The 20,344-nt window shown below is 43.5% G+C and overlaps 5 protein-coding genes across 5 annotated transcripts; 1 reads left to right on the top strand and 4 right to left on the bottom strand.

Moving 5' to 3' along the window:
• Positions 1-676: 676 nt before the first annotated feature.
• On the top strand, positions 677-5,755 carry BCIN_03g05510 (hypothetical protein). Its single transcript, XM_024692024.1, has 4 exons — positions 677-1,286; positions 1,374-1,561; positions 1,650-4,979; positions 5,028-5,755. Exons 1-4 carry the CDS (start codon positions 1,213-1,215, stop codon positions 5,069-5,071), a joined length of 3,636 nt encoding a protein of 1,211 aa, XP_024547797.1. The 5' UTR covers positions 677-1,212; the 3' UTR covers positions 5,072-5,755.
• Positions 5,756-7,958: 2,203 nt separating this feature from the next.
• Positions 7,959-9,965, bottom strand: BCIN_03g05500 (hypothetical protein). The gene is made up of 5 exons (XM_024692023.1): positions 9,658-9,965; positions 9,292-9,453; positions 8,766-8,900; positions 8,401-8,592; positions 7,959-8,281 (listed from the first exon to the last, which is right to left on the bottom strand). The coding sequence occupies exons 1-5, from the start codon at positions 9,721-9,723 to the stop codon at positions 8,150-8,152; spliced, it is 687 nt and encodes a 228-aa protein (XP_024547796.1). The 5' UTR covers positions 9,724-9,965; the 3' UTR covers positions 7,959-8,149.
• Positions 9,966-10,065: 100 nt separating this feature from the next.
• On the bottom strand, positions 10,066-12,271 carry BCIN_03g05490 (hypothetical protein). The gene is made up of 8 exons (XM_024692022.1): positions 12,055-12,271; positions 11,657-11,820; positions 11,395-11,466; positions 11,301-11,334; positions 11,029-11,242; positions 10,863-10,954; positions 10,550-10,794; positions 10,066-10,461 (listed from the first exon to the last, which is right to left on the bottom strand). Exons 1-8 carry the CDS (start codon positions 12,199-12,201, stop codon positions 10,440-10,442), a joined length of 990 nt encoding a protein of 329 aa, XP_024547795.1. The 5' UTR covers positions 12,202-12,271; the 3' UTR covers positions 10,066-10,439.
• A 390-nt stretch (positions 12,272-12,661) lies between these two features.
• BCIN_03g05480 (hypothetical protein) lies at positions 12,662-16,779 on the bottom strand. The gene is made up of 7 exons (XM_024692021.1): positions 16,285-16,779; positions 16,182-16,207; positions 15,791-16,118; positions 15,204-15,737; positions 15,010-15,149; positions 14,404-14,956; positions 12,662-14,247 (listed from the first exon to the last, which is right to left on the bottom strand). Exons 1-7 carry the CDS (start codon positions 16,364-16,366, stop codon positions 13,133-13,135), a joined length of 2,778 nt encoding a protein of 925 aa, XP_024547794.1. The 5' UTR covers positions 16,367-16,779; the 3' UTR covers positions 12,662-13,132.
• An 887-nt stretch (positions 16,780-17,666) lies between these two features.
• On the bottom strand, positions 17,667-20,126 carry BCIN_03g05470 (hypothetical protein). Its single transcript, XM_001560782.2, has 2 exons — positions 18,299-20,126; positions 17,667-18,241 (listed from the first exon to the last, which is right to left on the bottom strand). The coding sequence occupies exons 1-2, from the start codon at positions 19,987-19,989 to the stop codon at positions 17,971-17,973; spliced, it is 1,962 nt and encodes a 653-aa protein (XP_001560832.1). The 5' UTR covers positions 19,990-20,126; the 3' UTR covers positions 17,667-17,970.
• Positions 20,127-20,344: the final 218 nt, after the last annotated feature.

Here is a 20,344-nt window from a genome sequence, read left to right as displayed (position 1 = left end):
TAAGTGACAGATAGAGAGAAGTGGATCTAGTGCGAAATGAAACAATTACCCAAGATGTAGATCTCCAACTAATCAATTGTCATCTCGTGTAAATAACGTGGGTTGTGAAGTTGTGAAGTTGGTTGTGAAGTTGTAGCATACAATGTAGATGCCTCCTGCTTCGGCCGAAGATGCCAAAGAAAATGCATCTATCAACCACATACGTGCAAGATATGCAAGTAGGGTAGTGCGTGAGAAGTCCGCTACCAATCAAGTCGATGTCGACGGCCTGTACTGGGAGCGACTCTGTGCAGAAGAATCAAGTCCGCAGCATTAGATTCGGTTATTGGTCAATCTGGTTCATCTGTGCACCTTCGGACGAACACTTGTTACAGACCACGGCCCGACACAGAGGACATTCTCCCAATCGCATGAATAATCCCCAGAGGGACCCAGAGCGATGCCAGGTAGATACTTGTCTGCACTTATCTCAAAGGCGGGGAGACAATCGTGCCGTTCAGCGGCAGAGGAATAAAAGGGGCTATATTGACAGCCAGCTCGCCATGTAGCATCTAACGACATCAAAGCCATGCATGCGATTGTACCTATATGCTTTTAGACATTGAGGCGTGTGTAAACAGTATGACATGTGTATATATATAGCTACCTATCGAGTCGTTACTTGGCCTGCTTCCAAGGGTCCCCAAAACCTCTCCAATGAATCTTTTCCCAAAAAGGAATTGTCAAAGATCTTCACTAGAAGCATCTCAATCATTGATTAAGCGCAGACCCCCCTCACAACACGCCTTACTTACTTGGTACTGCTGATGCACCTTTCCACGCTTTCTCTCTCCAATTTTCTGCCTTTTGGAACATTTATTAATAATTTCCGATAATCATCTTGCTTCTTCAACCAAGTCCCTTAACCACCAACCACGCTCACGCTCACGCTCACACCTTGCTCCCGTACCGTGAACGAGTCACGACCGGCTTCAGTATTTTCTTTTCTTTTCTTTTCCTTTGCTTTTGTGCTTGCTTTTGACATTTTGAGGGTGTGGCTTCTTTTGGGGGAATCTGCCAATTTATTCGGGCCTCCAATCGCACATTTGGCAGATGAAGCGGCATTACATTATATCATGTCCAGATACGATTACCCCTGAATCGAATGTTTAAACCGGAAGATTGGTATAATTACCCTGATCCACAACAAATTTCGACGAGGTTCGCAAGGAAATGTCGTTGAATGGCTTGGATGATGCGAAGGTCAAGGAAGCATACGATGCGGCGGTAGCTGAGCCGGGAGGATGGTATGCTTCTCTTCAACATCTTGTCTTGTGTCTTATTGCTCTGCGTGCGCCGTGATATAGTAGACTGATATTGTATTCATCGTGTAGGTTCCTTCTTAAGTATGCTTCGAGAGACGAAATAGAATTAATGGGCCGTGGCAATGGAGGAATTGTGGAAATAAGAAATAAAATTGGACAATATGAAGAGCCGTCGCCGTTGTTCGGCTTTCTGCGATACAGGCGACGCAACGTAGTCATCAAATATGTGCCAGATGGATGCTCAAGGCTGGTTCAAGGTGGGTTTCCTTGTTGATCTCGGTCAAAACATTTCACTTTCTGACGGGAGTCTCAATTCTAAATTCTAACAATCTGATAATCTGATAGCTCGCGTCACTGTCCATTTTAATGCTGTTACCGAAAAGTTCACACCCTATCATACCATCTTCGAAATAACCACTGCGAAAGAGCTCCGTGATACGACGCTGTCTGCCGCCTGCTCCCTACATACTGCTTCGGGATCCGTTTCATCCTCGACTAGTTCTTTGCGCCGACGACGTTTGATGGAAATTGCAGAGGATGAGGAGGAGGATATTAGAACAAAAAGACAATCCACAGTTCAGGAGGAGCGCCCCCCTACTGCACAAACTATTACCTCAATATCGGGCACCCAGCCAACAGTTGATCCGACCACCCTGCCGGCCGATCTGCCAAATTCATTTACTTTCTCTTCTATGGTTGCAGAAGGGGACAACAGTTTCGAAACTTCTCCTCCTCCACCACGTTCCAAAGCACCTTTGACCTTTGATCTTGATACCTCTCCGCCGCCTCCAAGGGAGCCGCGTGAAGCTGAATTCGGATCGTTCTCACCAATTGCAACAACTGACGAAGCACCTCGGACATCTTCTCAATCCGCTCGACCTGATTTGTACAGTCTTACATCTCACGAGTTTACCGGCAGACCTAAAGTTAGACTTGGACCTCGCCCTTCTCTCGATGTTGGCAAAACTACTACATCTGGAGGAGCCCCTAACTGTCGTCCAGTTTCAACACTTCCACAAGGGTTGAAAGCATCTACAAAGGGAGGGTCAAAAAAGGGGCGGGCGAGTTTGAACTCGCAGGAGTCGGAAGAGCCACCCACTATGAGTTTGTCACCACCCTCTATTCCTGAAAATGGAACTCTACCCACGTTCTTCCCTTCTCGCCCTCATACAAGTGGTGGACGACCAAACACCAGCTCTGGGGTTTCGGTTCGAACAACATTGTCCACGAACTCTGCCACTCCCAGTGCAAAAGTTCCAACAATTACACCAGAGAAGGCAAGACTTATGAAGGCTATGGAAATGCGGAAGAGGCAAATGAGTGCTGGTGCGCCTGCGCAAATACCACCCACTTCTCCACAGTCCTCGACGTCTCCAAGAAATCTGGAGATACCCTCTGCCCTGAGCCCTGGCACGCCACAAGGCGCTCCACAGGAGATTCAAGATACCTTGGCTTTGCTAACTGATATGGCCAAAGCAGATCAATCCGCGATTGCCCTCGATACAAGCTTTGCTATGAAAACAGACGACTCAGACGCTACAAGATCCGATTCATACCCGGTATCGCCCGTTGGGCCTTCAGAAAAAGCAGAATCGACAAGAGCGTCTTCTTTCTCGGAGTCCACGGATGAAACCGTTCAAGAAGCGCTTGCTACGAAGGTGGTGACGAAAGATAATATGGCTGAAGAATTGTCCCGTACTACTTTATTAGGAAGTACTGGGAATGAGCCAATTGTAACAATATCACTGCAAAGCCCAGAATTAGACGACGAAAGTATGGAACCTCACCAACTTCAAGCCACCGAGGAATTGGCTAGCAGCTCTAGTCACTCTGTCTCCGAAGATACCGTAGATGATGATCTCACGGCCACCACTACTCCCCTCGCAGAACAACAAGATACCAAAGTTGAAGCGTCTGCAGAACCTTTGCAAACTTCCGCCAGTGAGCCTGTTATTAATACAATTGACAAGCCTCTGAAGGATAGTCCTTTCGATCCTGGGTACAATTTATCACAGAAGAAGAAAATCCATAACATCGAGCCAATTCGGACTAGTTTCGACAAGAGTGGCCCTAACTCCGAGAATAACTTCTCCTCAGATGACGAGCTTATGGATGAGCTGCAATCTGCAGTGATCCAAGATGCAAAGCCTATGTCGGTGGGCAAGTCGCCAATTAGTCCTTTGTTTCCCCAACCTACTCAAAGTGAGATCAAATTTTCACGAACTGTTTCAAGTCCGTTACAAACAGTCAATCCAATTCCTCCACCTCTTACTGCCATGCCTGGTGGTGACCGACCTGTTTCTCGACCCGTTTCGGCATCTGCAAACTTTTTGAACCGCCTAAGCATGCAGCCTGCTGCGGCACCCGTTGTTCCTAAGAAGATCAGTGTTGCATCTGGTGTTGCGAATAGGATCAAAGCCTTTGAGAAGTTTCAAAATCTAGCTCCAGAATCTTCTGCACCATCCACATTGGGACCAAACCCATCTGCATCGCCTGCTTTTTTTTCTGTTCGAAGAAGTACTGTACTTGTTCCTTCAAGAGCTCCTTCCATTGCCGAGCGTACAAATTCTTTGAATAAGAATACACCAAATCCTAGTGCATCAAGAGATGGATCGCCAGAAATTCCTAAAGGGCGTGAAAGATCAAATTCTGTTCAAAAAAGAGTAGCTATGTTGAAACCGACTCCTGTTTCTGACCTCAAGTCGACTCAACCTCGTCCTGAATCTGTCCAGGTAACCGCTCGCATTGTCAGAGATCCTAATCAACCATTCCCTCAAAAGCCAGAAGCTGGCAAAGATCCTTTGGATTATAGTTCTCCGCCATTGACGGAATCTCCATTGATCATAGACCATCAGAAGGCGGTTTCTATTCCTCCAAAAGAGAAAGAGACCGCACCCGAAAGGCGTTTATCAACGTCATCTAAAACTACCACAACTACTAATAATGAGAGACGATCATCTATAGCAATGGTCAAAGACCTCATCAATGATAGTCGTTCTTCATTTTCCGAGCGTCGTCGCTCTTCTACTATCGAGCTTTCCACATCCTCTCCGACCGTTAAGTCGCCATCAAAATCTTCTTCCGCTGATATTACATCCCCTGTTCGTAAATCTCGTCCATCCTCTATCAGCAGTCGCCGTAGTCTTGATCGTTCCGAATTCTCTCCACCACCAACGGCTAGCTCGGCATCATCCGGAAATGACGATAAGTCGGACAAAAAGACTGGCCGTGCAAGTCGTATGATGAAACGCATGTCCTCATCATTATCTTCAAGTCGAAAAGCCATTGCACATGCTATCTCACCTACAGTTCGTGAGGAATCAGAGCCCCCCGTTTTCCCTGATTCAGAGGCTTCACTTGTTCCATCTCAGCCATCCTTGGCAGCTTCGCCCACAATTGCTCATGATATTGGCGATGTCAACGTTCAATTTCCTGATAGTCTTTTATGGAAGCGTAGATCAATGGTCTTGGATTCTCAAGGTCTTCTTATCATCACAGCTGGTGGAAATGATAAAGGAGCAACACGTAGATTTCACCTTGGTGAATTCAAAGCTCCTGAAATTCCTGATGTTGATATGCAAGAATTACCAAACAGTGTTGTTTTGGTTTTCTTGGAAGGTGGTGAGCTACAAATTGCATGTGAGGATCGAGCGAGTCAGGGACACACTTTAAATGGTACGTTTATTTCTTTATTTTGATCAAATTCTCACTAACACAAATTAGTTCTACGAGAAGCTCATGGACACTGGTCAAACTATGGACAATAATAATCACAATCGTCACTCTCTTGAATAAGAATATTTCCTTTTTTTATACTATTTCTCATGACTTTGATAGTCATTATTTGGTAATATACCTCATCAGCATTCATTGAATTATCATTCCATTTTTTTATCATAGAAGGAAAAAGCTTCACGCAGGATTTTATGACGTATGGAGGCTCTTCTTACGCATTAGTGTTTTTATGTTGCATTGCGTCGTAAGGGGAGAAGAGGGGGGAGGGGGAGATTGATACTGATTACAAAAGAGAAGAACAAGAGGAAAGGAGGGAGAGAGAGAGAGAGTTGAGATACCATCACCTGGACTTTAGCAGTCAAAATTTTCTTTCATTGTCTGTACCTAAAATATGTTTTGTAAATCTTTTTCTTCTTTCTTCAACTGAGATAACCCTGCATCATGCGAATAGCGAGCAGCGCAGTTTTTTCTTATTTTATTTTTCAAGTACTAGGTCGACTGTATATGGATGGTGGTGATGGTTGTGCTTTTTTTTTTTAGGGAAAAGGAACAGAATAGGATAGTTACAATTACAATGTCTTCCTACCCATTTGAGATGTACCAGTAATATCATAATTCATATAGGATCTGACAATGAGCTTTACATATTCAAATTAATCGTCAGATCTACTGTATCACGAAGGAAGTTGAATACCTGAATAAACAAGTAAATAACATCAAATAAGTTAGTTCATTCGTGAGTGTACAAACTAATAGGACGTTTCTAACGTTGAAATTTCTCGTTAATTTAATCTTCAATTATTTGACATCAAAATCTATTCTTTTATTATTCAATCTCTAATAGACCGTTACAACAGTGTTTTTAGATAGGTATATGAATCAATACAGTGAGAGACATTTATAAGTTCACTGGTGGTCGGTCGTCTGCGTTCCAGAAATTAAAATTATTTTCTTGTAGCCCTCTCTCTCTCCCTTTCCCTATCCCTTCTATCTTAAACCCACAATATATACCCAAACTCTCACGCCTCCTCCAACAAACAGCAAGAACTTCTCAACAGTTCTCCAGGCCTGCTGGCCCAATGGCAAGGCGCTTGACTACGATTCGTCGCGATCAAGAGATTGCAGGTTCGATCCCTGCGTAGGTCACTTTCTTTTTGCTTGTGGGTGGGTATGTTATGTGGATGAAGAGGGGGTTGAAAAGATTTTTTTTTTTCTTTCGTTAGAGGGGAAATTTGGTGGCGTGGGATTGGGTGGTAAGCGAGGGAGGGAGGGGTTTGGGTTTGGGTTTGTTTAGATTTGTATATATGTGTGTGTGTGTGTGTGTTTGTTTGTTTGTATGTAGGTAGGTACGCGTATTTGAGGATGGATTATGGATGGATGGATGGATGGATGGGTTGGCTTTGGGCTTGTTTTCAAATGATGTGTACCTAATGGACGGATGCTCTACGATTCGTTTGGCTCTACTACATACATGAGTGGATGAATTAGAACATAGATATGTGAACGAGCTGGAGATTTTCCTGTTTGCTTAAGGCTATTATTATGTATGATAGATATATTTTGAATTTGCATTTTTCGTAGGTAGTTACTCGAAAAATTGATTTGATAAGACATCGATCGGTATATCGATAAGCAAAAATAGCTCGGCACTCACTCTATGGCCAAAAAGTGAAAACTCCAAAAAGACATATTGCATACATACATATTTCACAGCCTGGTATCGAAAATTAACGAACCATCCATCCATCTACTTTATCACTTATCACGTGTATGTAGTGTAATATAACCCGCTAGTTTTTTCTTTCTCGAGTGGATTGCCCAAGCGCCAAACAGAAGAGAAAAGTTTTCGCTCGCTTCTCTCGCTTGACTCCGACGAGGCTCCAAAGCAAAAAAAAAAAAAAAAAAAAAAAAAAAAAAAGCTCCGCCATCCCTATGAATCCAACACAACACCATCCATTGAGAGATCAAAAGACAAAACAAAAGAAAAACATACAACAGTAGGGATTCGCTGGTGGTCACCCACCCAACTACTAATCTACCGATCTGAAGCTTGTGTATGGCAGAGCGGACGGGATGCCCAATTCTCTTCAGTCTATGGTCGTATGTGCCTGAATGATGGAGAGAGGAGTATATATTTATGCTGTTTTTCAAGGGAATACAGATTTTCTCCTGTGTCTAGAAGTACTCTCTACGGAAACTAATAAGAATGGATCGGAGCGAAAGATCCACTCGAAACTCTAGCACATCTCATTTTTCCAAAGGTATCCCCTCTCGATCCAGAAACGCACAACTCTTAACCCCCAGACCCCTCGCACCGGAATGTATCTACAGACATCCAGAATTTCAATAACCTTCACAAATTTTCAAAACAGCTTTACAGTCTAGATTAAATCAGGTTAGATTAGATACATCCAATAATTCCAATTCCCATTCCAAATCCAAATAACCACCCACCAATTCCCTCAAAATACCCATCCACATAAATACATACCAAAACCCACCCACAAGCCCTCTCCGCCCTGACCCCTTCCTTTCCCCCCACCCATTCAACTCCCACAACTCGTCTAATCCACATTGATATATATATTTCCATTACATGTACAATCTCAACAAGAAACACAATTCCAAGCGGCTTTAGCTCACTTGGGAGAGCGCCAGACTGAAGTTCACTTCGGTTCATTAATCTGGAGGCACTGTGTTCGATCCACAGAAGCCGCATTCTGCGATCTCGGGTTCACTCGGGATATAACCTTTTTGCAGTTTTTTTGGGTGAGGATTTTGCTTGGGGGATGGGTGTGTGTGTGTGTGTGTGTGTGTTAGGAGTGAAGAAGTGAATATCTATAGAATTGTCAAGTGAAAAAAAAAAAAAGTATTCATTGAATGTTTGATGAATATTCACTAGTTATTAATTTCTCGTTTTGATAGTATTCATTTCCTGATTAGTGCTAAGTAGAGATAGAATATAATAATAAGTATTTATCCCATCCACCCTCAAATCAAGCACTCATCCAGAGCCATAGATTTTTCAACCAACAACAAAACAAACACAACATCATCGTCTCAAATACCCATATAGAACAAATCCATTCCTCTCTCTGACCACGCAATCCTTATTTCTTCTTCCAAACCTGATCAGCATCCTCATGAATATCCACACTCTCAATCCCCTTTCTCGCTTCCCTTTTCTTCTCCGTATCAACACCGAATCTCTCATCTCTTTCTTTAACTTTATCCCATGGTACCTAGATTACAATCATATGACATTAATAACTTTCTTTTTAGCTTGTCCTCTGCCCTTTCATCTCCTATACCACGCCCCTCCCTCCAAACCCCCAAAATCACCCCAAAAAAACCAACATACCTGATCATCCCTCGTAAAACTCCCCATCAAAACCGGCATTCCAAGCGGTAACTCATCCCCCCTATCCGTCTGCCAGAAATGGAATGTTTTCCCATACAACCCAATGACCTCTTTCATTTCTTCCGTTTCTGCTACTGTCCAGACTGCATCTGGAACTGTGGGGTTAGGGAGAATTAACATTCCGGATTTCACCTGGCGGGTGTTAGAATAAAAGGGTAGGTACAACGAATCGATTGCAGGTTTGAATTATGGAGAGAGAGGGTATATTTTGAATCAAATGAATGGGTCGGTTACATAGGGGGGAGAGTAGGAAGAGATGCGAAAGCGAAAACGAAAGAGACAGCAAAAAAGAAAAACAAACAAACCTCATAATCATGCGAATGCCAAAGTTTCCTCTCCTCCTCATCTAATTTCTCATACAATCTCCTGGTGATCATATACTCGACTCCAATCAATCTTGCAGGACTTGTTGGGGCATCGTAGATGAGACATTGACGAACCTAAATATGTGTTGGTTTTTGTTAGTGATTTAGACTCCTTGATGTCTGGGTTCCAACTTCATGTCCAGTTTCCCGACACTGTCGGTAATGACTTTATTGCATGAAGTTCCGGGATTCTTCTACTGTTGTCTTTGTCTCCCATTTCCATGGCCCCCTTTGCTTCATCCACTCATAATTCATTTCCACTCCACCTTTCTCATTACGTCTCCTCTCTCCCCTCTCCCCTCTCCCCTCTCCATTCCCTCGCCTGCTCCTCCATTCCCACTCCTCCTCGTTTTATTCCATTTCATCCCATTCCATCACCTGCGCCATTCATTCCCCTTCCCCTTCCCCTTCCCCTTCCCCTTTCCCCTCAAAAAAGAAAAAAAAAAAAAAAAAAGAGAAAACTCACATCCCCACTCAAATGCGTACAATAATGATTCGCCTCAACACTCCTCCTATTCACCCCCTCCCCCTCCCCCTCTCCCACATAAACATGAAACGCATTCAAATGCGCACAAATCTTTTTGATCGGCGCGAAGTCCTGCGTGAGGCCTGCTCCCGTCTCGAGTATCTATTTTTCAAAATTTCAGTCTCATATCATATCACAAATCGGCCCAAAGCCACCAGCATCTCAAACACACAAATTCCAGGCACGAGATTTTGTTTTTTACAAAAAAAGAAGAAGAAGAAAAAAAGAGGAAAAGAAAGTAAGAGAACGATATCAAGTATCGAGAATAACAAAGAGAGAGAGAGGAAAAAAAAGAGACCTACACACCTTATCCTTCGCACTTACTTCCGGCCCCGGCACGCCATGCGTCATAAGAGGTTGCTGCTGTGTCATTTTTTCGACGAGTGCTGGTTTCTTTTCTCGTTGACTCGATCTTCTGTCCTTGATCAAATATATGAATAGATGGACAGAGATGTAGATTCGATATTCGATATTCGATATCTCACCAACAATAACAATCACAATAACAATAATACAAATTATCTCGACTTGACTTAACTTGCCCTCTCTATATATATTATAAACTTTCAACATTATATAGTATCAACCTTACCGAACCACATCATCACATCATCACATCATCACACCACACATCTATGATATTTCGACATACAAAGGAGCAAAGCGTCCGAAATCAATCAAAAGCAAGAATCAAGAATTAAGAATCAAGAATCATATAAATAGTATTACGTCATACATACATACATACATACATACATAAGTATACCGAGCAGTGCCACTCAGCCTTATGCATCTTGTGTTCTATACGGACCATTCTCTCCTTTCCTCGCATATCTACTAAATAGGTAGGGGGGTGGGGTAAAAGGAAACGACAAGGGGAAACGAGCTGGAAGATCTTCGATACATACCTAGTAATTATTCACATCTACTATCTACACTATTCACTTGATTCAATGAACCAGTCAGAGTATATACCCAGATGTCTTTCTCTCACATAGTCAGGTATATAATGCACATCAACTCTGAAATCACCGTACAATTGCCTATCCACCATTTCTCAAATCACAAAAGCTAGCCCCCTCAAATCATCAAAATTTAGCCAACGGTTCTCTACATAAGAGTCCCCATCAGTATGCATCTCCCTATCAAAACCAACAAACTACTCAAGTAATACTTACAAGATAAGATACACACTCACTTAAAGTTATTCTTCAACTCCCTCAATTTGGTCATCACCTCCACCGGATCCGTTTCACCCGTAGCCTTTTGAATTTCCGGGTCGTCCATTCTCATGAAAACATTATGTTTCTTCTCATCCCCAATTGTGAATTTTCCTTGCGTTTCCTTGTTCTGGTCTGCGAAAGCTTCGAGAGCCTTGACGGCTTTACTTTGGGAAACCGACACGGCGAATTTGACATTGGCTTTGGTGTATTCGTGGCCGGGCTAGATGGAATGCTAAGTAAGTATTTGATTGCAAGTTGCAGATGACGAGAGCATGAGATGAAACTTACATAAACTACTGTATCGTCTGGTACAGCTGCGAGTGTCTTGTTAAGCGCTGTGTGCATTTCCTCAGCTGTCCCCTCAAAGAATCTTCCACATCCTGATTTCGGTCAGCTCTGTATACATTCTAGCCGTTCACTTCCTTCCTCGTTCACACCAACAGTCTAAACTTACCTCCATGAAACAAAGTATCTCCCGTAAAAATAGCCTTCCCACTCTTATCCTCCATAAACCAACAAATACTATCCTGAGTATGACATGGCGTATAAAGTGCCTTAACATTGATCTCTCCGATTGTAAAGCCTTCTCCATTCTTCGGTGTCTTTGTAACTCCCTCACAATCTTTACCTCCAATTACAGGTTTTCCTTTGAATTCTGGATAGGCGAGCTAGATGATGGTGTTAGCTGGAATTGCCTTTGAAAGAGAAGGGGAGAGGGGGCGTTACTAGCTTGTTATTTCCTCCTGCGTGATCCCAATGGCTAGATTTCAAGTATTAGAATAATGCCTCCTAAGAAGATAGATACCCGTGAGAAACTCACTGATGTGTATTAACAATTGCTACCAAATTGATCTTTCCATCCTTGATTTGTTCTTTTAAAACTGGTGCGACCCTATTTCATTACCGTTAGCCTTTCTGTTATATATCTACCCCAACTTCTTCTTCTTCCTATATCATTCTCTTCATTTTCTCCCTCCCTCCAGTCGCCTCATCTGCCAGTCTGCCAGTCCCAACCTCCCCTCCCCTCTCCCCATCCTACCCTCCTCCCCCCAAACCCCCCAAAATCAAAAAGAAAAACTCACTCCTCCGCACTCGCCGGATCAATAATCACAGCATCCCTACTCCCCTCATCCACCACCAAATACGCATAATTATTCGAGCTCCCCTCCCACATCGGAATACTTTGAATATGCATTTTGCGTTTTTGTATTTGTATGTGCCTTTGACTTTGACTCGTAATATTCTTCTAGAGATGGGGCGGTAGAGATTGATTAGCTTCTTGTCTCTGTGAATCTGCATTTGACATTGTGTTTCTGCTCCGCAATCGTAACATCTACATCTGCATCTCTCCTCCAAAAACATGCAAAGAAATCGCACATCCCGCCTCATTCCCCTCCTTCTCTCCCCCTCGTTCTTCCTTCCGCACAAACAACCCCCTTCCCGCCTCCCCCCAAAAATCAACCAAACAAATCAAACTCACCGACAAACCTCTCTCCAAACCACCCAACGCCAATAGCGACGATGACGATGACGATAACGATGACGATAACAACGATGACGATGACAACAATGCTTTCGACGATAAAAACGATCGACCAATCCCCTTACCCAACAATTTCGATAGCATTTATCAATATATCAATTTGTTATATGTATACGTATATCAGAAACTCAAAAGCTACCTACCTACTCGTACCTACTCAATTATCAATCAAATCAACAATCAATCATTCGCCCGTGCCCTCGAAGAACTCATATTACATAATCGATGACGGAATGGTGGGGTAGCTGACTAGTCTCGAGAGTCTGATGGGTTCCCCGGCAGCCCCGGGCCTCCTGTCACCCGAGTAGAGTTGTAGACCTGATCGTTCCTTAAATCATCATGAACAATCCTAACGTCCTCAAAATACTCAAAATATATGAAACAATAATGTAGTCCTATAAACTACTTCTCATTACTTGTGTTGAGCAAATCCCATTCGGCGACAAGACAACTTCTTTAACCATTACATCCTCTTCACTTCGCTTCACTTCGCTTCACTCACTATCGTTTTCACTATTCAATATCACCACACAATAAAGATCACTGTAATCGCTTGAAGTATCTTCATTATTAATGACACGAGAGAAATCGCTGTTTTGAACCCCAAGTATAGCGCAAAGAAGTTCCGTCCTGTCCCATCCATCACATCATCATAATTCATGGCTGCGTCCATCTTTCAACGAACAATCGTCAATCCTCATTCATGATTCTCTTTCCACCACCCAGCCCAATAATAAAACGCTATGGTATCTTTCGACTGCCAATTAATTGGTAATTAAGAAGCAAATAAATCAATCAATCAGGTATCAAAGTGAAGCCCATGCAAACAAGTAAAGAAAAAAACAAATGAAACCATCCTCCATCCTCCATCCATTCCAGTTTTGTATTTTTTTTTAACCCAACCAACCCCCAAATATGCATTAGTATTATCCGCTGTAGTGGTATCTTATGAGGAAACAATTCCATTCCCGAAACATAGGAAAAAGATATTATGCATTTGCATCGATCGAGTTAATTAAACTCTACCTTGGAAGACTGGATTGTCGGATCCCAATTGAGTATTTCCATTAGCAGGAAGGACATTCTTTTGGTTTGAAACGCCATTGCCAATAGCACCATTGCTGGCACTTTGGCCTTGTAAAATATTAACGCCAGTAGTGCTAGGAAGTACACCTGCACCGGTGTTATCGAAAGCAGCATCAACTTGTTGATTAAAGTTTTGCTGGCCATATCCTTGTTTTCCATAGTCTTGGCCAGTCCCTTGAGAATAACCTTGTTGACCATAGCCTTGTTGAACACCTTGAGTACTGGTGTTACCTGTGTTCTGTGGACCTCTTACGCCCCCTTGAGTAACGGAGTGTGGTTTCCTTGAGATTTCTTTTGGTTGCGGAAGACTTGTAGATGCCTTCGCATGCCCAAAATCAAAGACAGCTGATCTCCAATCGGCACCTTGTCTAGCATTATTCTTATGCTCTGTTGCCTTGGCCGAGATTCCACCTGGCAAGATAACATGGGGCATAATCGAATCGTCCATTGTCATAGGCATATTGAATTGCTTATCTGCCACAGATGCTTGTGCTTTTTGTGCCTTCTCTTCTCCCTTGGTCATTTGTCGTTGGAAAGCAGAAAGATATTGTCTGTAAATGTTGGGGATATTCTCTGGGTTTTGGGCGGCCTCCTTTTGAGCGCGATCGGCTTCTTGCTTGATTCTAAATAAGAATCCATCGGCTTCTTCAACCTTCTGCTTGATGGCCAACTCGATAGCCTTACAAACAGCTTTTGTGAGAGGTTTCATCGCCAACGACTTTCCAACAGTGAGCAGCCCCTTGTGTTTTGATTGCTTGATCTTAAGCTTCATCTTCTTCATGTTAACTTTGACGCTGTCACACCTCAAGAAGTTTTGACGACCCTTCTCTCCCGAATTGATTGCAGTCAATTTGATGTCAAAACTGAGTCCACTACCTCCGAGGAAAATATCAAGAATGCCCTCGTCGTGGTTGAAAGGACCGCCAGATCTCTTGATATAATAAGAGATATCTTTCAAATCCATCTGGATGCCTTGAACTGCAATGAAGAATGAGCCTTTCTGAGAGTTATGGAAACCCTTGCGGCCGAATCTAAAGGAGCTTTCTACAACGAGCATTTCATTAGTAATTGTTCTCGAAAAAGAGGCAACAGCACACCGGACATGTCATCAAGCAACAAAATGTAGCAATGCGTATAATGTTGCTGTGGGAGGTAGAAGTAACACACTAGGACCAGGGCAAAGGGAATATTAGCACATACCATGTTGAATATCGAGCAAGTTGGGCATGAGATTATCACTCTCAATTACAAGATTCTCGATGACAATCTCCATTTTTTGTCCATCTCTGTACTCGATTCTTGGAATTGGCGTGTATCGGATTCTTTCGAGAGCTGCAGGAATGATGACATTGGATAGGTCCATGAGCAAATGCGTCTTGAATTGAATGTTACCACTACTGTCGTGGCCCAATGCTTTGAAGAACTTTTGGCAGGTTTCTGCAAATCGCTTGTTCTGTTCATCGTTGTCAAACTCGTTTCCGAAGAATTTAATCTCATCAATGATGCGATTAGTATGAGGTCTGTAGCGATCTCTGAGAAGAAAGTTGCCTCTGTCGTAAAGTTCGTTCCAGTGTTGAGTGGTGCTGTCTTCCAGAATATAACCTTGCTCCTTGAGACACTTGCGAACGAAGGCGTTCATCTGCTGGAACCATTTCTTCAACTCTGGATCTGCATCAGCATCTCGGTAGATAGCGTTGATGGAATCGATTAGATCATCGCTTGATGTGTAATTTGCAAAACGCTCAATGAGTGTCTGAATTGTGTTAGTTTAAATTCTACCTCTAATAGTTTCAGGAATGTACAAACTTTCAAATCAATCTCGGCAGTCTTTAGAGCGTTGTCGGTATGTGCACCTTTCACGGCACCAGATCCGGATTGGCCCAGAGTGTGTGCATGTCCTCCATACTGCTCGGCTAAATCGAGAAGAGTGTCGATAGATTGCATATCTGCTAACTGTTAATTCTGAAATATACACACCAGGAAGTTGTAGGTAAACTTACAATCTGGATGGCCTTGGATTTCCACAACCATCTTCTTAAGTCTGTGGATGAGGTTGTCACGACGCTCCTCTGGCAATTTTTGTTGGAGGTAGTTCTTGGTTCTATCTCTCGTCTCGCGGCCTCGTTCCTTGGTCTCCTCTGGAATATTCTCAGACGCACGTTGCTTCAAGGTATTGGCACCAGCTTGAGCACCAGCTTCGCCATCGATTCCAGAGGCAGTGTTGTATTGTTGATCACGGCCAGCCAATTGAACAGTATCCGCTGGATCACGAGATCCACTTGGGTGAGCTTGTTGATTAGCGTCGCCAACGGCTTCCTTGACATCGTTTTTGTCAATAGGTTGATTCTTTTGGAATTTTTGCTTCATCTGAGTTTTCATATTACCAGCTGAAATGTTTGGATTTTCATGCCAGGTATTGTCATCGGCGGGACGATCAATTTGACTCAATTGATCTTCAGATGGGTTAAGCCTGGCAGCGGCATTAGTAGCAGCGTCACCAGCAATATCGCGTAAAAGGATGACAGCATCATTCACTAATTCAGATGTTAGCATTTGACATGAATTCGAGTATAGCGCATTGACTTACAAAGCTTGCGGAATTGTCCATTGGTTAAAATCAATTGGCCAAGAGTCTTGAGGCCTCCTTTTGCCTCTTGGCCATGCTGTTGAGCAGTTGCCTGATCAACAGGAGCTCCTGGGACGGCTGCTGCTCCGCCATCAAGACGCTCGCATTGCCAAACAAAGTCTTGAAATAGTTCGTCTTGGTTCTTAGTGAGAAGAAGGAGTTTCGCCTGTTCGACCACAGAACGAAACTGTTGGGCTAATTCTTGACCCTCCTTGGAAAGCCTGTTGGATGGTGATGTGAGGGCCTTTGACTCGAGGAAACTGTTGAGGGCAACATCGATTTGGTTATTCTGTAACACCGGAAATGAGCAACTGTGCTAACAAATTGGGCGGTGGAGAAAGAAAGTACTTACAGATGGAACCTTTCCAGCTTGGAAAGCTACACACATTTGTTGTCAGTAAAGTTATGTATATCATATCCTCATCTGCCGGGGGCGAGGGAGAGTCACGCCTTACCTTGGTAAATGCCGTAGAGTTGTAATTTACGATTAATATCTTTCTCCTTCTGGGCCTCGTTGACAGGCACGTTGACAGACATGGTTGCGATTTATTGATTAATATGGGGGTATCGGGGTATTGGGGTATCACGAAAGAAAAGAAAAGTTGTAGAAGAGGTGGGAAATAGAAGAGAGAGGCTTTCTGTCTACTCGGATATCACGTGAGAGAGAACGCGCAGGAGCTGGAATAGTATATGGAAAGGATGAGGTATGAGGTAATGAGGCGTCTGAAACTTGTTGTTGTGTCTGCAAGTGGCAATTGATTGGCTCTTTGCTGAAACGAATAAAGAGGCGAGGGAGGTGAATTGGGATATAATGACGATGTTATTTGTGGTGGTGGTTGTGGTGGTGGTTGTCGTATGATGTTGTATGGTGTGGATGTGAGGAAAGAAAAAGAGAAGAGAAAAGCAAATGATGATATGGGGAACGTGGAATCTTATCATTCAATCGCACCTGCTTCCTCTCTGCTACCTTGATGATACAATCGTCCACAGGCAAAGTACGTTTGCGTGTCCGTTCCTGCTTTTCTCCTGCCTTGCCTTGTTTTTCCCTCCCCCTTCCATTTCCACTGCCGCTCGATCTTGTTTCTGGCCTGTGAATTTCATCTGATCATTGCCTGTGTTCCGCAGTCCTCTCTTCTTCTTGTTTGCGCTTGCCAGAAACAGTGGAGACAAATTGCCCAAGTAGGCAATGACCTCTACCCAGTTGTGGCGGGTGCGAGCCAAGAACAATGCCCAGTCTCTGCCGGAACTGTGCTTCACTACGTCACTCTTGCGTAGCTGAGCGCATCGCTGAGCTAAGCACGGAGCTAAGCACGTTCATTGGCGGACACCGACGCCACGTTCCGCACCACCCTCCCCAGCTACAACCACGCAGAGACTAGCTGGAAGATCTCCCGTCAAATTTGTGCCAATGGATGTAGATGCGGAGACACTCAGAGGGATCCAGAGGGAAATTAGATGACACCCAAGAGAAATTCTTTCCCCTCCACTTCTAGATTTCAATTCGACCTGTTGTTTGTTCCCTTGAGCTTCCAACGCGTCATGATCTCGCTGAGATTCGCATGGTTATCGTCCCGTCGCAATCAATAGACAGATTCTCAAATACCGGTATTCTCATCGGCAGGCATACGACCCCATAGAGACATCAACCAACAGAAAGGCAACTCAAATACTACAACAGACCAACATCAGACTCATTAAGGTTGCTTGCGAGTGTAACTTTATGAAGTCATCGCTTTCGGTATGTGGGTCGGGTTCTGACGATGGGATTGGATACGGCATTACGTAATTCCTAATTACCTCAAGACCTCCCTCAGCACACACAAGTAGGTAACATTGATGAATTGTTAATAATTTGCTATTGGATGTGGATATATATCTAAATCTAAAATCAGGCCGTATCTCTGATTTTAATAAAATTCTGTTCCCAGTCATCCCTAATTACTGACTCTGAAATAAAGTGAAGAAGAATCAAAGTCATGATTCCAAAATCATCGCTAGCTGCTTCCATATTTCGCTCCCAAATACCTGATCCTTTACCCAGCATCATTAAAATCTTCCCAGTTCTCTACCATTATGTGCCATAAATCCCATTCCTCTCATGTTCGTCTCCGAATTCACACCTTCAGCTACCACGTGGTATCTTATCGTCTTCCCGTTGTACTGGCATTCTGTGCCGTCTCCAATTGTTGTTTCCAGATGCCATACAATTCTTTGATTTCTTTCTCCTCCTTCCACTTATCGACAATCCCGTTGACTTCCTTCTGTCTCTTCTTTGCACTCATCTTGTCTCTCTTGGCAAGCTTCTCAATCGTAAGATGCCCTTGACTTTCTAGACTGCCTATGACCCATTGGTTGAGTGCATACTTCAAATGAATAAGAATGTGTGCGTTTTCGGCATTTTCTTTACAGACACTGTACGGCCAGGTTAGTCAAAATCCATACCCAAATAGGTAGGTGATTATAACTTACGAGCCGACCATGTACTCTTTGTCTTGAGGTGGTAGAGGTTCATCCCTGCTGTTCAAACTCCGCGTGTCCTTCTCATCATCAGAATCTTCCTCGTCGTCTTCCTCAGTATCACTATCATCTTTCTCTACCTCGGCTAAGCTATCCTTGTGGTATGCAGATCCCCTTAATGTGATACCAAAAGTTGGTATATGCTTCCTACGATTACATGCCTCACATTTAGCTTCGCCTAATAGATCAATTGCTTCTCCTGGGGCGAGTCTCCTGGTGATGAATTCGGGACGGGCATAAAGGCCTTTGGTAAAATCACGAGTCCATGAAGTAGAAACAAATTTGCTACCAGATAATCCACTGTATGCGTCTTCGAGCTTATTCCACGCCGCCTTGTAAATGGGCATGAGATTTTGGTTGAAACCTGGATTGATCTTGTTTTGAACACACCATTCAACCGCTTCGACAAAGTGTTCTCTGAGAGGTTTGTGGGCTGCGGCCGTGAGATGTAGGGGAATCATAGCATAATCCGGTACTCCAAGAAGGCCAACATCGTCGTCATCAACAAAGTCCGAATCGTACTCATCCTCATTCTCTCGTACAGTCTTCTTTGGCGATTTTCGTTTGCGCGTTTCTTGAACCTCCTCTTCCACCTCCTCCTCTTCTTCATCCTCAAATGTAGTCAATGCATCACTACCCGAATCATATAAACCGCCAACCTCTTCTTCATCAGACTCGGATTCTGTAAGAATGGGGTTACTTTCTCCAGCACGCTTGCGTTTGAGAATCTCTAATTGCTTCTGCTTAGCAGTTCTGTGCTTCCTAGGCGGTCCTTTTCGTTTAACTTGTGGGGAAGGAGCTGGGCTATCAGATTCAGGGGGGGTGGTCTTAGATAGCTTAGTCATATGCGGCAAATCATCATCCGAATCACTCTCATCCACAACCCTCGCTCTCTTTGCAGGCGACCTAACAACGCTATCCTCATCGTCAGAAATTATGGTGGGTCGCTTTCTCTTCATGGGTGAGGTTGGAGGCTCATCATCCGGGTCTTCGGAATCAATCTCAAGTGCAACTTGCGGAACGATCCGTGTTGCTTGTCGACGCGTAGTAGAAGATGGCAGTATATCATCCTCAGAATCTTCGTCAGCTTCCTCGCCAGATTCATCACTACTTTCTATTGGCGCAGCTGATTTCTGACTAAATAGGCCAGAGCGTTGTGAAGGTCTTGAGTTTGATGTGAATACGCCATCATCACTTGTATCCGATAAAGTTACCGATCTTTTCTTTGGCGTAGTCTTCGATGGAGTCGTTTTTGAACTTCGTGTGCTTCGACGTGATCCGCTAGTCACTTCTGCATCTGCAACAATAATATCCTCTTTCTGCGAGCTTTTCGCAGGCGTTGGTAATGTTCCAAAATCGATTTTTCCATCTCTCGCATTCTTTCCTTTGCCCCCAGATTTTCCTTTCCTATCCAAAGTTACTTTCGAGGGCGATCCTGAAGACAATCCACTGCGCGTAATTCTTCCTCCACTTCCAGCAGATGTGCCGTCATTTGTTCTCTCATATCTAACCTTCGCAGGCGACGGTCCTTGGCTTTTGGCAGGTAAATCTAAATCTGAAGGCACTTCGGTGGAGATCGGATCGAATGTCAAGCGTGTTTGTTTTTTGCGCCGCTCCTTTCGAGCTATATTTGAAGAGCCCATATTGTTGTAATCTCCAAGGCTGCGGGGTTGTTTTGGAAATCGTATCTGACAGTTTGATCGCAAAGTTGGAAGATTGAATAGAATCAGCGAACGCAGTATTATAGATCGTGAAATATGATGGTGGTGGAAATAGAAGCAAAGAAATTAATAAACCCTAGAGGCAAAAGTGACGCGGGGAATCGCGCCAAAATTACGAAAGCACGTGCTCTTGTTGTGGGGTAATTTTTGATCTCTTTTCACAACAATATCGGTTATGTAGATCAAGTGTCTCATTGGCATTTCGACTTTTTTAATTCAGTTTTATTTAAGAATTTATTAGAATGATTAGGATGTTTATTATAAAAAGAGGAACTAT

Source organism: Botrytis cinerea, chromosome 3 (genome assembly GCF_000143535.2).
Source record: "Botrytis cinerea B05.10 chromosome 3, complete sequence".
NCBI lineage: Eukaryota > Fungi > Ascomycota > Leotiomycetes > Helotiales > Sclerotiniaceae > Botrytis > Botrytis cinerea.
This window is presented reverse-complemented; position numbering and strand designations above follow the sequence as displayed.

Bases quoted from the DNA above. Each gene is read 5' to 3' on its own strand.
- BCIN_03g05510 (XM_024692024.1), top strand. From the start codon at position 1,213: ATGTCGTTGAATGGCTTGGATGATGCGAAGGTCAAGGAAGCATACGAT. The intron at 1,562-1,649 runs GTGGGTTTCCTT...ATAATCTGATAG, and splicing joins ATGCTCAAGGCTGGTTCAAG to CTCGCGTCACTGTCCATTTT. The intron at 4,980-5,027 runs GTACGTTTATTT...AACACAAATTAG, and splicing joins TCAGGGACACACTTTAAATG to TTCTACGAGAAGCTCATGGA.
- BCIN_03g05500 (XM_024692023.1), bottom strand. From the start codon at position 9,723: ATGACACAGCAGCAACCTCTTATGACGCATGGCGTGCCGGGGCCGGAA. The intron at 8,901-9,291 runs GTGAGTTTTCTC...ACACATATTTAG, and splicing joins GTACGCATTTGAGTGGGGAT to GTTCGTCAATGTCTCATCTA. The intron at 8,593-8,765 runs GTTTGTTTGTTT...AACACCCGCCAG, and splicing joins GGCATTCGCATGATTATGAG to GTGAAATCCGGAATGTTAAT.
- BCIN_03g05490 (XM_024692022.1), bottom strand. From the start codon at position 12,201: ATGCTATCGAAATTGTTGGGTAAGGGGATTGGTCGATCGTTTTTATCG. The intron at 11,467-11,656 runs GTGAGTTTTTCT...GTAATGAAATAG, and splicing joins GATCCGGCGAGTGCGGAGGA to GGTCGCACCAGTTTTAAAAG. The intron at 10,795-10,862 runs GTAAGTTTCATC...CATTCCATCTAG, and splicing joins CAGACGATACAGTAGTTTAT to CCCGGCCACGAATACACCAA.
- BCIN_03g05480 (XM_024692021.1), bottom strand. From the start codon at position 16,366: ATGTCTGTCAACGTGCCTGTCAACGAGGCCCAGAAGGAGAAAGATATT. The intron at 16,208-16,284 runs GTAAGGCGTGAC...AAATGTGTGTAG, and splicing joins ACTCTACGGCATTTACCAAG to CTTTCCAAGCTGGAAAGGTT. The intron at 15,150-15,203 runs GTAAGTTTACCT...AACAGTTAGCAG, and splicing joins AATCCAAGGCCATCCAGATT to ATATGCAATCTATCGACACT.
- BCIN_03g05470 (XM_001560782.2), bottom strand. From the start codon at position 19,989: ATGGGCTCTTCAAATATAGCTCGAAAGGAGCGGCGCAAAAAACAAACA. The intron at 18,242-18,298 runs GTAAGTTATAAT...CTGGCCGTACAG, and splicing joins AAAGAGTACATGGTCGGCTC to TGTCTGTAAAGAAAATGCCG.